Raw genomic sequence first — 15639 nt, 5'->3', positions numbered from 1 at the left:
AAAAGAGAAAGAACAGTGATGCACAGGCTCTCAGGTCAGAATTACAATAGCTGAGGAGCCTGAAATTTGAGTTTTCAGGCTTCCAAAAACCAAAAAGATACAGAGTCAATTTCATCATTTTTATTTGTTATATAGGAAAACAAAAGTTTCTGGGAAAACTCATCTTTCCTTGGCACTTCTGTGGGTTTCATTTTATTTATTATCAGATACCTCTTTAATCTAGAGAGGGCTGGGCTATTTTTTTTTTTTTTTTAGACTGATTTATTTACTTGAGAGAGAGAGCATGAGCAGGGGGAGGGGTAGAGGGAGAGAAACTCAAGCCGACTCCATGCTGAGCATGGAGCCCGATGTAAGGCTTGATCCCATGACCCAGAAATTATGACATGAACTGAAATCAAGAGTCAGACACTTAAATGCCTGAGCCACCCAGGCACCCAAGGCTGGGCTATTATGCTACTTTTCTTGTATCAGGAATTGTTGTGAAATCAATACAAATTGCATGGAAAATAGCTGGAGGTGGATGGAGATCATCATTATCTCAGGAAGAGCAGCCTGGGAGATTTTCCTTTAAAAAGAACTCCAGGCTGGTGGCAGGGAGGGGGTGTGCCCTAAGTGGCTCAGTTAGTTAAGGGACTGACCCTTAATCTCAGCTCAGGTCTTGATCTCAGGGTTGTGAGTTTAAAGCCCCTGTTGGGCTCCATGCTGGGTGTAGAACCTAATTTATAAATAAATAAATAAATAAATAAATAAATAAATAAATGTATGTAAAATAAAATAAAATAAAATAAAATAAAATAAAAATAACTCTAAATTCAGACAATTAAGCTAGTATCACCATGATCATCATAATATCCAAGCCAAATTCTGAATGTAGATTTCTGATAAAATCTGTCTAAAGGTGCTTATGAAAGAATCTCTCCAGCCTGACTCATGAGCTTTCCTAGAAAGGCTTAGTCACCAGGGTCCACCTTTCCCACACTCTGCATCCTCAGATGGGCCTCTTAACCACTATACTCAGGTAGTTCTCCATGATGCAACTCAGAAATTATGTTAATGGTCCTTCCTTCCATTAAGTAATCATGAGCAAAAACAAGTGGGAGGTTTTTGGCTTTTTACTTTCTTCCTCTAGGTTCACATCACAACTAAAGGTTACCCATTAAAAGCTGGCCCTATATATAGACCCTACCATGAGGAAAACTTTTCCAAACTGAGAGGTCTTAACTGGAAGGCATGGGGAAGTAAAGTGTTCCTGTGCTTACCATCAGGCCCACGAGATGACGCACACTCAGGATTGTGCAGCAAAACAAAAAATGCCAAATTAACTCAATGCCCGTTTTCACAACTTAAAATATGACAGTTATCCCTTTTTTTTTTTTTTTTTTTTAGAAAGTCTGAATGGAAATAAGAATCTGATGATTCTTGTCACTGTCTCCTCTTCTCTGGTTATGGGGACCTGGGGTGGCTACAGAACTCTGGGCAAATGGCTCAAACTCCCCATGGCCCAATTTCCACAACTACCCACAAAGTTCATGGTGGGCATGTAACCCAGCATTGTCAAGAACACTAAATGAGAGGACACGTGCTGAGCACCTCACACAGTGCCTGGCACATAGTGAGCCCTAACAGTTCTCAGAGAGGTGACCCCTGCCTTTCTCTTCCCTTCCTTTAAAGTTTACTACCAAAACTGAAGGGTTTTCTAGTTCTTGAAAAGACATCCATCCATCCTCCCCCTTCTGTTTCCTGGCTAACGCTGGAAGAACTGTTTCTCCTGTCAAGGGGCCCTCCGTCCACTACGCAGAGAGCCAGAGTTGTCATCGCAAAGCACATCAGCCACACCCAACGTGCTATTTCTAACATTACAAATCCTCTTCAGTGCAAAACTAAGACCTAATTCCCGAAGGCTTGAGTTGAATGCTTCTCTCCTCCCTAAAGCCCCTTTCTCCTCAGTGTTTGCAAAACTGTGAAACAAAAAATGTTAAGCAGCTAAAATATATACTTGCATTATGTAATATTCAGTGTATAAAATACAAATACAAATGTATATTTAAATCACACATGCACAGATATAAATTTGCCCTAAGGTTGACATTTAAACTGAAAAACTTGGGGGCGATCCTGGTGGCTTAGTGGTTTAGCGCCGCCTTCAGCCCAGGGCGTGATCCTGGAGACCCAGGATCGAGTCCCGCGTCGGGCTCTCTGCATGGAGCCCGCTTCTCCCTCTGCCTGTGTCTCTGCCTCTCTTTCTGTGTGTCTCTCATGAATGAATAAATAAAATCTTTTAATAAATAAATTAATTAATAAACAAACTGAAAAACTTGAAGGAAAAATCATAATCTACATTTAGGTATATATGTAATCTATACCTACCTACGTATACACGCAGATAAGCACATACATACATTTATCCTGATGCATATATACGTGTACCTTCTATTTCTAGTAAGTGACATTGATTTTACCTTTACATTAGAGATATAATATCTAACTTTCTTAAGCAAGTGAATCTACAAAAAGGAAATATTAAATTTAAATGGTACCAGTGGCCCTTGAACTACAACCAAAGTCATGACAGAGAATTGTGAATGAGCAGGTTCCACTGACACAATGTAGTCTCAGAGAGCTCTGGCACCAGAACCCCCTGCAGTGCCTGGTAAGCATGCAACCTCCCAGCCCTCAAAGACCTCCTGATTCAGAAGGTAGGCATGTAAGCCAGGAAGCTTCAGGATTTTTTTGCGCGTAGAAGTTTGAGAACCACTAAGCCATAGCCCCTGGACAATGTTCATTCCTCTTTTTTGAGCATGTTCTCCACAAAGGTGGTTGTTTGTGCATTCCACATCTGGTCGGCATGATGCAGTCTGCTTTGACAGTGAAGCACTGAAGAGAAGCCCATCAGTTCACCCCACCCTGATTGGGATCAGAGATGATACAAAATGCATGTGAGGCCAGAACGTCATACCAATTGAGTTCACAGCCACCAAGTGCAAAAGGCCAAGTCTCTGAAACCATAGATATTCCGCCCGTTGTCACTATTAGCCGTCATCTCTCCCCTGAAGGGAACAAATCAATCAGCAGTTCATGTTGTTAGACTACATCTTCCTCATCTGAATGAATTTAAACTTTCATAGGTAATGATTTTCCCTTCAGGTTTTTCAACTTAAATGTCTTACTTAACCTTTGAGGCAGGCTAATTCTTTTTGTTTTAAAAGCTACACAATTCAGCAAAACTCCATGCACGTACTGCTTAACCCGCGAACACCACGGTTGGCCACAGACATAAACATAAGGGCTTCATTATATTTACCGTGGATATCAGACCTTTATGTATTCAGACACAAATGCCATACCACATCCTAGGGCTCTTGTCAATAGTCTGAGCTCTGGTTTGCTTAAAAACTGATTAATTTAGGTTTTGGTTGATAAAAGAAACATTGGCTAAACCCATCCATAAGTAATAGTTAGGACGATCAATGTCATTATCAGGATCCCTTTTTACGCTAATTGTTGTTTGAGATTAAATGCTTGGCATTCATTAACCTAAATATTGGCAACCTATTGTCAATACAAATTTCCATCTTCAAAGACGTGTTGGAGTTACACACAGGTATGGGTTGACGTGACAGGGCTTTAAAAAAAAAAATTCAAATTCAGCGCCATTTAAAGCTCAGGCTATCCAGATATTTTGCTCAAGACTTCATTTTACTTTTCTGTGCCTGAATGTTACGAAATACAGAGAAGAGACTGATGAGAATCTACAAACTAAAGATTACAAAATTGTAGGGAAAAGATGGGCTATTCAATTACTGTTGCTGTTCAATTACTGTTGCATGACTAGTTGTTCATGTAAGAAAAATCAGTACGTTTTCCATCTCATACCACTACACAAAATTAAGTTCTTGGCAGATTATAGAGCTAAAAGTAAAAAAATAAAAATTGCCAATATATAGGAGAAAATGTCTTTATGAACTTGGTATAGGGAAAGTCTCTTGATATATAAAAAGTCCAAATCAAGGAGAAAAAAATGACTCCAACTTTCAAAAGTAGAAACTAGGGCAGCCTGGGTGGCTCAGCGGTTTAGCGCCGCCTTCAGCCTGGGTGGCTCAGCGGTTTAGCGCCGCTCTTCAGCCCCTGGAGACCGGGGATCAAGTCCCACATTGGGCTCCCTGCATGGAGCCTGCTTCTCCCTCTGCCTGTGTCTCTGCCTCTCTCTGTGTGTCTCTCATAAATAAATAAATAAATAAATAAATAAATACTTAAAAAAAAAAAAAACAACAGTAGAAACTATGCAGGACACCTGCAGGGGAGAAGGGGGGAGGGATCACTGGCTCAGTGGTTGAGTGTCTGCTTTGGCTCAGGTTGTGATCCCAGGTCCTGGGATTGAGTCCCAAATTGGGTTCCCTGCAGGGAGCCTGCTTCTCCCTCTGCCTATGTCTCTGCCTCTCTCATAAATAAATAAAATCTTGAAAGAAAGAAAGGAAGAAAAGAAACTAATTATGCACCAAAAGACACCATAAAAGATGTGAAAATGTGAGCCAAAGACTTGAAGAATGAGTTCTTTAAAATTTCAGAATAAAAAGGAAATACCATGGAGCAGTTAAAATGAATCAGATGCCACATGTATCAATCTGATAAATCTCAACAATATAATGTGGAGGTAAAAAGACAAGTTAAAGATCAATATGCACATTCATACAATGTGGACACCTACAAACCAATATGGTAAGCTACCATTAACAGAATGCAAATACATATATATGGCATAAAAGCATGCATCTCCAGGATAGTGACGGTCTCGGAGGAAAGAAGAGGGGACACACAGGTGGCACTGACTATAAGTGCAACGTTTTATTTCTTGAAAAGAATCAGAAGCAAGCAAGGTGAATGATGGGTGATAGTACAGGGGTGTTCTTTACATTATTCTCTATGCCTGTTTGTAAGTTTTAACTATTTCATACTTTTTTAATTAAACTAAAGATAAAAGAAGTGAGGAGGAAAGGAAGCAGAGCGGGCAGGAGTGGAAGAAAGGCTCAAGAATGTAAGCTGGCTTGACCATATACCCAATCTGAAAAGTGTCTACGTTCCTTGAGTACAATTAACTTTGAGAACCATGCCCTGAAACTAGGCCACAAAATAAAGTCTGAGAACCATATGCCTGCACCTACTATTAACTGTGGTCTCCTGCTAATATCTCACAAAGGCAGGCAAAGCTTGCCAACTAGTATTTCCAAAGAGTTCCAGTAAACAATCTACAGTTTGGAATTCCTACTATTATTTTTCCTAAACAAAAACATTCCCTTTGCTATGAACTCACAGAGGTCCCCATTGACCACAGGAGGCAAGTGATTTTCTTGTATGAAGAAAGAGGAAAAGAGTGAAGATAAAACCTTTAGTGGGGGACTACATGACCTATTGTAAGCTAACTGGAATTCGTGTATTATTCGATATTTTTATATCATAACTAAATACTGTAATATCATTACAGGAAGAATAGACAAGTACATATTGTATTACCCAAAAGGCTCCCACCCATTTCTGCAAAGTGTGTTAATCACAACATGGCAACATTGCCGAAAAGCATGACATTCTGGAGCGCTGGCCCTAGCACAACAAAGACCATTATTATACCCCATCTTTCAAGGGGTCTAACAAATGATTTCATTATAGTCTTTCTATCCTAGTAGCTTAACTAAATTGTAAAATACTGGCAATTAAAAAGGCAGTAACCTAGCCAAGTCAATTTGACTTTAATTTCTGAGCTGGTGTTTATTTCAACTGAGCATCCAACATAGTTCCTGGCATAGAATAATTAGGCACCCAGTAAATGTCTGTGGAAGAAAAACTAAAAGCAAGAGAGAAGCACATTAGGAGGACGAGATGAAATGGTATGTGTCCTGCTTCAAAGGTCATTCAACTTCACCTCATCAAGTCACTCACCTTCTGGAGCCTTTCAGTGGCTTCCTTTGCTCTAAAGGATGAGGCCCAATGGCCTCACATGGCTCTTGAAAGTTTGCCTCAGCTGATCTATAGTCACCTCCACAGCATTCGGTCTTACTGTTCCTTCTACCATCAAACTCCCCGTAGCTACATCTGCTCCTCTCTGAACCAATCAATCATGTACAGTTCCCCTAAATACCACCTTCATTCCTCTCTCCACTCTGGACACCATACATAAGCCAGGTCCTCTGCCTGGAACATTCTTCTCCCTGTTCTTTACCTGACTAACCTTTATTCTTTAGGTCCCAACTTAACAGATGCCTCCTTCCTGATCCTCAAAGAGAGGATTAGAAGGACTGCATCAGAGCGTGCACAACACCCAGCAGAGGATGCAACTGCTCCTCCCCTGTTCTGTCCCACTCATTGCCCACCACCAGGGAAACAAAGACAGAGGTTGCTTGCTCAATACTGTCCGCCGCCCCCCACCCCCACCCCCAAGCCCAGTGCATGACACAGATCAGGGCTCAATATTTGCTGAATGAATGAATTTAAGTATTTGTTTACAGATAATCACTCTACAAAATAAAGACTGGGAGAGATAGATTATCAACGCATTAAGAAGCCACTGCCAAGTAGAAATAGAAGACAGAACATTGTGAAATTAAATGTAATTAAGGGCATTTTAAACTTCCTTTACTCTCAAAGTAGGCTAAAAATCTCTACTTCACTTTGCCCATATTCAGAAAATCCAACTCAAGGCTAGGATTTTATGTCTTAGCTTAAATTGAAAATAAGGAAGCCAGATACTAGGTACAAAGACTACTGCTACCCAGAAGACATCCTACCTCTTTCCAATGATTTACTTGACAATGAAGTTTTCCTTTGAGGAACAATTTAATATTTCTTATCAAAGCAGAGAACTACAAAACTCATGTCTGAGGGAGGTACTAATCTTTTAAAAAACAACTCAACAATTTAAATATTAACTAGTAAATCTGGGGCACCTGGGTGGCTCAGTCGGTTGAGCATCTGCCTTGGGAAGAGGTCATGATCTCCTTGTCCTGGGATCAAGCCCCACATGGAGCTCCCTGCTCAGCGGGGAGCCTGCTTCTCCCTCTCTCTCTGCCCCACCCCCCTCCCCATGCACACACTCTCAAATAAATAAAAATCTTTTTTTTAAGATTTTATTTTTATTTACTCATGAGAAACACACACAGAGAGGCAGAGACACAGGCAGAGGGAGAAGCAGACTTCCTACTGGGAGCCCGATGTGGGACTCCATCCTGGGACTCCGGGATCATGCCCTGAGTCTAAGGCAGATGCTCAACCACTGAGCCACCAGGCGTCCCAATGAAAATCTTTTTCAAAAAACTTTTAAATTTGTTGTGTTTAATGCATTAAAATATTTTTTTTGCTGTTTCTTTTTTTTTCTTTAAAGATTTATTTATCTTATTTTAGAGAGAGAGAACAAGTAGGGGATAGGGGCAGAAGGAGAGAGATAGAGGGAGAGAGACAGAGAGAGAAAACCCTAAACAATCTCTGTGCTGAGTGTGGAGCCTGATGTGGGACTCAATCTCATGATCCTGAGATCATGACCTGAGCTGAAAAACCAAAAGTCAGAGACTTAACCAATGAGTCACACAGGTGCCCTCACTTTTTTGCTGTTTCTAAGCACAGCTTAATACACCTACTACCACATAATTCAGGACAAAAATCAAACCTAAACCTTTATTTAAAATATGGCAGCACTGGATGGCTCAGTCGGATGGGTGTCTGCCTATAGTTCAGGTCATGATCTTAGGGTCCTGGGATCCAGCTGCACATCAGGCTCCCTGCTCAGCAGGAAGCCTGCTTCTCCGTCTCCCTCTGCTGCTCCCCCTGCTTGTACTCTCTCTCTCTCTTTCTCTCAAATAAATAGATAAAATCTTTAAAAAAAAAAAAAAAGAAGAAATGACAGTATTTTTGGAGGAAGAAGTACTATAACTAAGGCAGAAATGTCTGTACAGATGGAGTTGAGCAAGTAATATTAACACTCTGCTTAATTCACCAATTTATTTCCAAATGTGTGCTCCCCTTTTCCTATAGGAATTAAGTGAACACATAGTCTTAAGAGTAAATCCATGAGGTGTGTCATTCTACATTTACCAAATGTTAAGGATTGCAATGGACTGCCAGATGAATGCCTGTGCTGTAAACAGGTGGACAGTACAGTCAAACAACGCCAGACAAAATCTGATACTTCACACAAATGTCTGATTTTTATATAGGAAGAGAAAAGCAACTGTTTTCTCCTGGAAAAAAAAAAAAAGAAAAAAAAACTCACACAAATGCTTTAAGGGCTGCCTGGGATAAGCTGAAGTATGTTGCCCAGAAAAGGAATGAGCCAAGCCACTCTGTATTCCAAGCCTTTGTCTAAGGATCAAGACAACACTAAACAAAGAGCTTGCAAGACAAGAATGACTTTGTTTCCTCCTTCTCCATCTGTTCCTTCAATCTATACACAGCCCAGCTGTGAGGTCACTGGTCTTCTAGGGACCTCAGGGCACTGCTCACTTTACCTCCTTTGTCCCATGAACGGAGTTCTCCCTTTGCAAGAATATGCTGCATGCATCAGAAGACATGTGAACGGAACTCTTTGTTCCACAGAAGCCGAACTTTCCCTTTTAGGGTAAAGGTATTATCAGAGGTCGAGACAATCTAGCCACATGGTTATGCAGAACCCAAACTGTCATTAAGATGAAGATAAGTCCGTAGGCCTGTCCTTCCTAACTCAAGAATCTGACAGCATTTTCCCCACCTCAAGGATCAGACACCACTTTCACATCATTGGGACAACGGTGAGCCAAGACTAGAATCCAAACCTACCTAACAGTGTCCCGTGCTGGTAAAGACTGGGGTCATGGCGCTGCAGGGGAGTCATCAGTGAAACTGGGATGGGAGGACAGCCCTCACTCTACAGACCCAGAACCTGTGAAGAATTCTTCAAATTCCCAATCTCAGCCTAAGAGCTGGTTCTCGGTGCCCACTAGAATGAAAGCTCTGTGTGATCAATGTCTCGCATCTTGTCCTGAGATGTTCTACTTCCCAAAGTCACTGCTGTCTTTGGTTCGTGCATTAAGAACCCTAACAGGTAGCGTTTATTATGCGTTGGAGTCACTCTCAGAATATGGCAAGAACATGTACAGAGTTGAAGAGGGACTAATAAACAGCCAAGAGCACTGAGGAAACACTTTAAAGACATAATGAAATTTATTTTACCTCTCAGTTAAAAGACATTTGTGGCAGGATGAGTGCCCTCCCCAAAGCAGTCCACATTCCCAGTCCCTGGCACCTGAATATGTTATATCACATGGCAAAATGTACTTTATAGATACGTTATGTACATTATAGATACTTTATACTTTACAGATATAATTAAAGTTATAGATTTTCAAATAGGGCAATGATCCTAGATTATCTAGGTGAGTCCAATTTAATCACAAGTCCATAAAGGCAGAGAACTTTCTCTGGCTAGAAGCAGAGAGAGATGGCAGACAGAAAAGACAGAGAAATTTAAAGCATGAGAGGGTCTCAACCAGTGTGGCTGGAGAGAGGTCACATGAAAATCATGAGAAGGAAGGTTGGCAGCCTCTAGGAGCAAAGACTGGCCTCTAGCTGACATTCAGATAGGAAACAGGGACCTCAGTCCTACAACTTTAAGGAATTGAATTCAGCTAAAAATCTGAATGAGCTCAGAAGCAAGAGGATAGTATCCTCAGAGCCTCTAAAATGGAATACAGTACTGCAAACCCTCTGATTTCAATCTTCTGAGACTCCAAGGAGTAGACCCAAGGGGAACCACACTGTGCCCAGACTTCTGGCCTACAGGATTATGAAATAAAAACTTTATGTTGTTCTAAGATGCCAAGTGTGTGGTTATTTGTTACAGCAGCAATAAAAAAGCCACCACAATCAGCAAGGACCTTGATAATAGAAGCAAGTAAATCCCTCCAGCCAAAATTTGCTGGTCCACTGTTACGGCTCCTTCTTGCAGTACAAAACACATCAGAGGTTATTGGAGGACAGCAGAGAGAGGCCCCCATAAAGACTTATCTATCTGAGAAAGACAGGTGCCGCTTCAGGAAGGACCCACAAGATAGGCAAAGGAAAGTTCACCTGCCCAGTCAACTGCAACAGCCAAATCCACTTTGCTGAGCAGTGAGACAAAAGAAATCACTGGTAGATGGCCACAATCCCCTCCTAGAGGTTGTTATGTCAGCAGTACAAGTACTATGAACACAAGTCTCCCTTCATAAATGCATTTAACCTAGAGACGGTATTTCATAGATCAACGTATCCCTGTACTCATCAGAAGCCATCTTTGTGAGGATCTTGGGTGAATCCAGCTCCCAGAACATACCTGACACATAATGAACTTAACATAGTTGAATAAATGAATACGCTTTTAAATTAAAAGGAGAATGTCTATAGGTAACCACTATTAATCCCAGAGAACTTTATGGAAGCAACAACATTCTGACATCCAGTATTAACTTTCATGCAAGGTATATACACGAATAAGAATCTACAGGGTAAGACGCCTTGACAACATCTAGACAAAGAATAAAATCTTTTCACTGAACTATCATCCTCCAGGTCTACTTTGCTTGGCATGACTGATTCCTAACACAGTCGAAAATTTCCATGTTGCCAGCAATTGCTTTCAGCATGAAAATATTTCCATTGATGATTAACTTCTATTTATTGACCACCCCCTGCCATGCTCTTCATATGTATAAGCAACAGTCACAAAGGGTAAACTATATTATCTGTATGTAAAAGAAGAAGAAACCGAGGCTGACCGACACTAAACTTATCCAAGGTCACACAGCTGGTAAAACTGCTGATGAAATGTTTGAATCCAGATGCAGGTGACCCTGAGCCCATGGCCCTTCCCCTCTGCCACACTTCCCCCCCATGCTGTCAAAACACTGCTGTCCAGAGGTCATCAGAAGAAAAAGGCAGCTCAGGAGAAAGAGAATACTCTTGGCTGAAAAACAGAAAAAAATCCACACTAACCAAATTAAAAAAAAAAAAAAAAAAAAAAGGAGAGACAGAGAGAAATGTTTCAAAATATGTCTTTCCTGAAAATCCACTTCTGGTACAGAAACACACACTGACACCCCAATTTATCTTCCCATGACGCTGGGCTCGGCACCTGGCTGCTGTTCCTGTTGTGTTTCTCTGTGTGATTAACCGCCCATTGCCAATGATGTCGCATGTCACATTCATCTACCATTGAAAATGTTGAAATGTCAACCAAGTGGCAGGAGTAAAGGGCTGCCTAATGTAAATCAAATATCAATCCCAGGGCTCCAATTAAGGCCCTGTTTAACTCGATAAATAAAAGTCACATTTCAAAATGTTTGGAAATTATTTCATCCCAAAGGTATCCTTCAAAATCACCTTTACACAGAACAATTTTGACCACTCACTACATTCTAATTCAAGAGCCTCATTTTCTAGCTTTATGGAAAGAGAGCTCTCAGCAACAGCAGATAGGCAGGAGCAGAACCTGAGATGCATTCTGTGCCCAAGAAGTGTGCAAAAAGCATTTGGTAGCCACCTTAATACCCAGTCATGAACCAAGTGATTTCCAAGGCACAACCACAACAACAGGATGGGCTGAGATGCAGCTGACAGTCTTAATGGTATATTTCCATGTATCCTATCATGCTAACCCTCCCAAGCAGGGAGGGATTATTAGATTGAAACCTAAGCCGCTGATTGTCAGATCATGAAGGCTATACTGTCATTCTACTTGGAGTGCAATTCAGACATTACGGAGTAGAGGGATATTCTGGGATGTGCACACAATACATGTTTATTAAACAGAAATGAAATAATGAATGGCCACCAATATAAATTGCTGTGTCTTCTAAAAGCACCCATATTTAAAAAAAAAAAAAAAAGCACCCATATTTCTAAAATTTGCATCTATCCGGCTAAAAGGGTGAAAATTTCAGTCTTGTAGTGCAATACAGCAAAACAGCTAAAACTGTACCAGGAAATGGTCTACTATTTCTAATAACCTTTGGCCCTTTATGTCACACAACCCAAAAAGTGCCAATAGGCTGCATATGTCTACACAAATGAGTTTGTTTTTTGGACCAGTTTTCTGGAACTGTCAACATCATCCCCATTCAGAAACATATATCTTACTTGAACTTATACTATAGAAACATTAACCAATATAATCACAGGCCACTGAACAAAGCAATTCAGTATTTTTTTTTTAACTGAAACAGAAGATACTACTTCTGGAATAACACAAAAATAGATCTTAAGCATTAGGCCTAGGCCCTTCCCATTGACTGGTTCACCATCAACCCTGCCTTGGAAAATCCCATGAACTCACACAGTTTTCCTACTACCTTCAACTCAGGCAGAAGCTGCAACGTCATAAAGTCAAGTGAGATACAAGAACTTCCTGATGGTCACTAGTGTGTAAACCTCAGAAGATGTTTCTAAGATCACTTTCTAGGCTGTGATCCAGGCCCAGGATCTAGAAACTAAACATTGTTAGTATCCCTGGGATAATCATAACTCTCTATAAAGAAATCATGCTGCACCAAATCCCAGAAGATTCTGATTCCTTTTTATTATAATGAGGAACATCTCTTTCGAGGCACATCCTTCTTCCAAGGCTCTTTCCCTGGTTTTAAGAGAATCTACTGACAAATCAGAGTGCTATCTGGTAAGTGGGAAACCAGAACATCAGATGCTAAGTGATGTTGTTGGAGAGGCATGTCACCAGAGCTCTCAGAAAATCCAAAGAAATACACCTATTTGTAACTATACCAAACCCTCCAGTGACCAAATTGCTCAGGTTCATCCGTATTCTTTAAGAATGAACGTGTATAACTCTGGGACCACTTCTCTAAACTCTTGATTCCTAAGCCGATCAGACTTTGTTGCAATTTTTTTTCTGTAACCGCAATTTTGTCATTGATTAATTATTGTTGTGTGTTCCCATCCAATTCTGAGGTTTCCCCACTGTGACAGCTTAGAGTGTCTCCTCGCAGAGATGCTCTTAAGAATGGATATCTATCTTCCCATCAATGATGTTGAGACTTTTTTTTTTTTTTAGTCTGGGAAACTCTTTCCTCAAATGAACTCTAATAATCTCAAATGACAATATCTTTAAAAACATACAAAACACGTCTTCTCTGAAATAGGCACAAAGGACCCTAGGCTTAGACTCAGAGCCATGCCCAACTCATTCCCCGCCCCCTTTGACCTCTCGGGGAAAAAGCCCTAAAGTTTGAAAGAACAGAATACCACGGAGCTAAATTACCTCTCAAACTCCCAGCCAGCCCTATGTTCCTACAAAAACAAAGTTATGTTGTCCAGGGAAAATGTTTGCATTCCCAAAGCATTAGTGCTTACAGCTTCTCCACACGGCAAGCCTACTCACCAGGATCGGCTTCAGGATGTCCATGCTGGAATGAAGCACTTGCTCTGCTGCATCTAGCTTCTCCTTTGGCAAGCTGCAAAGCATGGAAACTTCTTGTTCACCAAGTTGAATCACCTCTTCTAACTTCGATCCACTGCACAGATTCGTCAAATGTAACTGGTAGCCTTGCAAAAATACCTGGAAGCATTTCATGCAAAGAGAGACAAAGCAAAACCAGATTACAAAGATGGGAAGCTGGGCCAATATAGCTTTGAAGAATGGACACCATCGCCAATAGTTCAATCAGATCTTTTTTTTTTCTTTTTCTTTTTCTTTTAAATTTTTATTTATTTATGATAGTCACAGAGAGAGAGAGAGAGAGAGAGAGAGAGAGAGAGAGGCACAGACATAGGCAGAGGGAGAAACAGGCTCCATGCACCGGGAGCCCGACGTGGGATTCGATCCCGGGTCTCCAGGATTGCGCCCTGGGCCAAAGGCAGGCACTAAACCACTGCGCCACCCAGGGATCCCCAATCAGATCTTTTTACTGAACTTTGGGATGCATCAAGGCACAATCTGACAGGAAACTTAAAATCTGGGGCACCTGGGTAGGTCAGTGGTTGAGCATTTGCGTTTGGCTCAGGTCTGATCGAGGATCAAGTCCTGCATCGGGCTCCCCTCAGGGAGCTTCTCTCTCTGCTGTGTAAAATGTCTCTGTGTGTCTTTCATGAATAAATAAATAAAATCTTTTTTAAAAAATAAAAATACCTAAAGGAAACTTAAAATCTGAATGTTGTGTTTGACTCATCATCTCCCACACTCTTGTCCTTATAAAGGGAAATCCTGAGTCCAACTCTTTTTCTCAAAAGTGGGGCACATGATTCAGGAAATAGGAATTGAAAATCTAAACGCCTGAAACCATTTTTATTATTTTATTTTATGAGGCAAAAACATTTTTATTATTTTGGAACTTACAACATCTTAAGCTGGGGTTGGGCTGAATATTTTTTTTAAAAAAAGGCATTCATACTATTTATTTGTAGATATAGGTATTTCACTGATGCACAAAATTATGTTGAAGCAATTTCAGAATTTGGAACTCTTCATTTTATTTGCCCCAGAGAAGAGTACCAGAAAGGCAGGCTTCTTAGGAGAAGTCCTCATGGAAGGCCAATTCTAAATCATTCTTATGCATTCATTAAAGCAGACCCCCAAGAGAGCCTTTCCCTGGCTGTATTTTGTTTACCTAATTAGCTTGGCTGGGCCTCAATAAACGGCACTTCTTCATACATGGTCCTTACTGACCATTAGACAGCAAATTCAGTAAGAGGAAGGGCTGGCTTTTCTTGCTCACTTTGTGTCCAGAATGCTGAAACACTATCGACAGTAAATATTTGTGGAATGCATGGATGATGCAGATTCTGTATCAGTCCATTATTACTACCTCCCCTTGGTAGTTTAAATTAGCGCAGCTTGATCTGCTTGTAGGACAACCTAGTGTGAGTGACAGCCCAAAACCCTCTCCAGGCTTTCAATATAGCTTTCTATCGCTGCAGAGCACTGGGCCTGCCACAGTTTCCGTGAAGGTTTCCCCCACCACCAGGCACGGAAGCATGCTTCCGTTTTGCTCCTAATTCTAAGTAGTCTTTGCAGTCAGCCTACCTTGGGTGTCTGTGTTTGAGAGCACTGACTACAGAGAGACCCTAATACCGTACGAGAACGACCTCGCCCTTTATTTTAAACTGATCTGATGCGACAGATACGAAATTGGCAGGGGGGAATGGAAATTGTGCTAAATGCAACTGTTTTCATAAGCTCGCTGCCTTTGGCCCATCTCCCAACCATACAACTGGTAAACACAAGGCATATTTTCCTAGTTTCATAAGGGCAAGCAGTAAGCACATTTTTCTAATTTTAAAAATTCTACATTATGTAAAGCAAAGATCTTATTTTGGGGCATAAACATTTCCACTACTTCTGCTTATTGTAAAGATAAGCTGGTGTGTAGACAGGAGACAGAGTAAAGAAGCAGTGCCCCTTTCTGCCAAGGAATACACTTGGGAAGCTTCTCTGAAAATCGATAACCATGCAACCTGGGTCTGCTACTCACTGCACAGGGGCTGTGTGATAACTAATTATGCCATAGGAAGTTTTCTAAGAATCTAAGAATAAAATTCTATGTAAACACTAATACTACTTCCTGGTTTTACAAATTAAGAAAAAATCATTTTTCCTTATACATTTTTCTTATACATCTTTAAAGGATGTATTAA

General features: G+C 40.8%; 1 protein-coding gene across 8 annotated transcripts in view; it reads right to left on the bottom strand.

Annotated features, from left to right (window-relative positions):
• ABCA1 (ATP binding cassette subfamily A member 1) overlaps window positions 1–15639 on the bottom strand; it is a 128176-nt gene that overhangs the window by 61302 nt on the left and 51235 nt on the right. For all 8 annotated transcript variants that reach the window (XM_041763645.1, XM_041763651.1, XM_041763652.1 and 5 more), the window contains exon 7: window positions 13388–13564. In XM_041763645.1, coding sequence (XP_041619579.1) covers window positions 13388–13564 — 177 coding nt within the window. The remainder of the gene's footprint in view (window positions 1–13387; window positions 13565–15639) is intronic.

Source organism: Vulpes lagopus, chromosome 7 (assembly GCF_018345385.1).
Source record: "Vulpes lagopus strain Blue_001 chromosome 7, ASM1834538v1, whole genome shotgun sequence".
Classification (NCBI taxonomy): domain Eukaryota; kingdom Metazoa; phylum Chordata; class Mammalia; order Carnivora; family Canidae; genus Vulpes; species Vulpes lagopus.
This window is presented reverse-complemented; position numbering and strand designations above follow the sequence as displayed.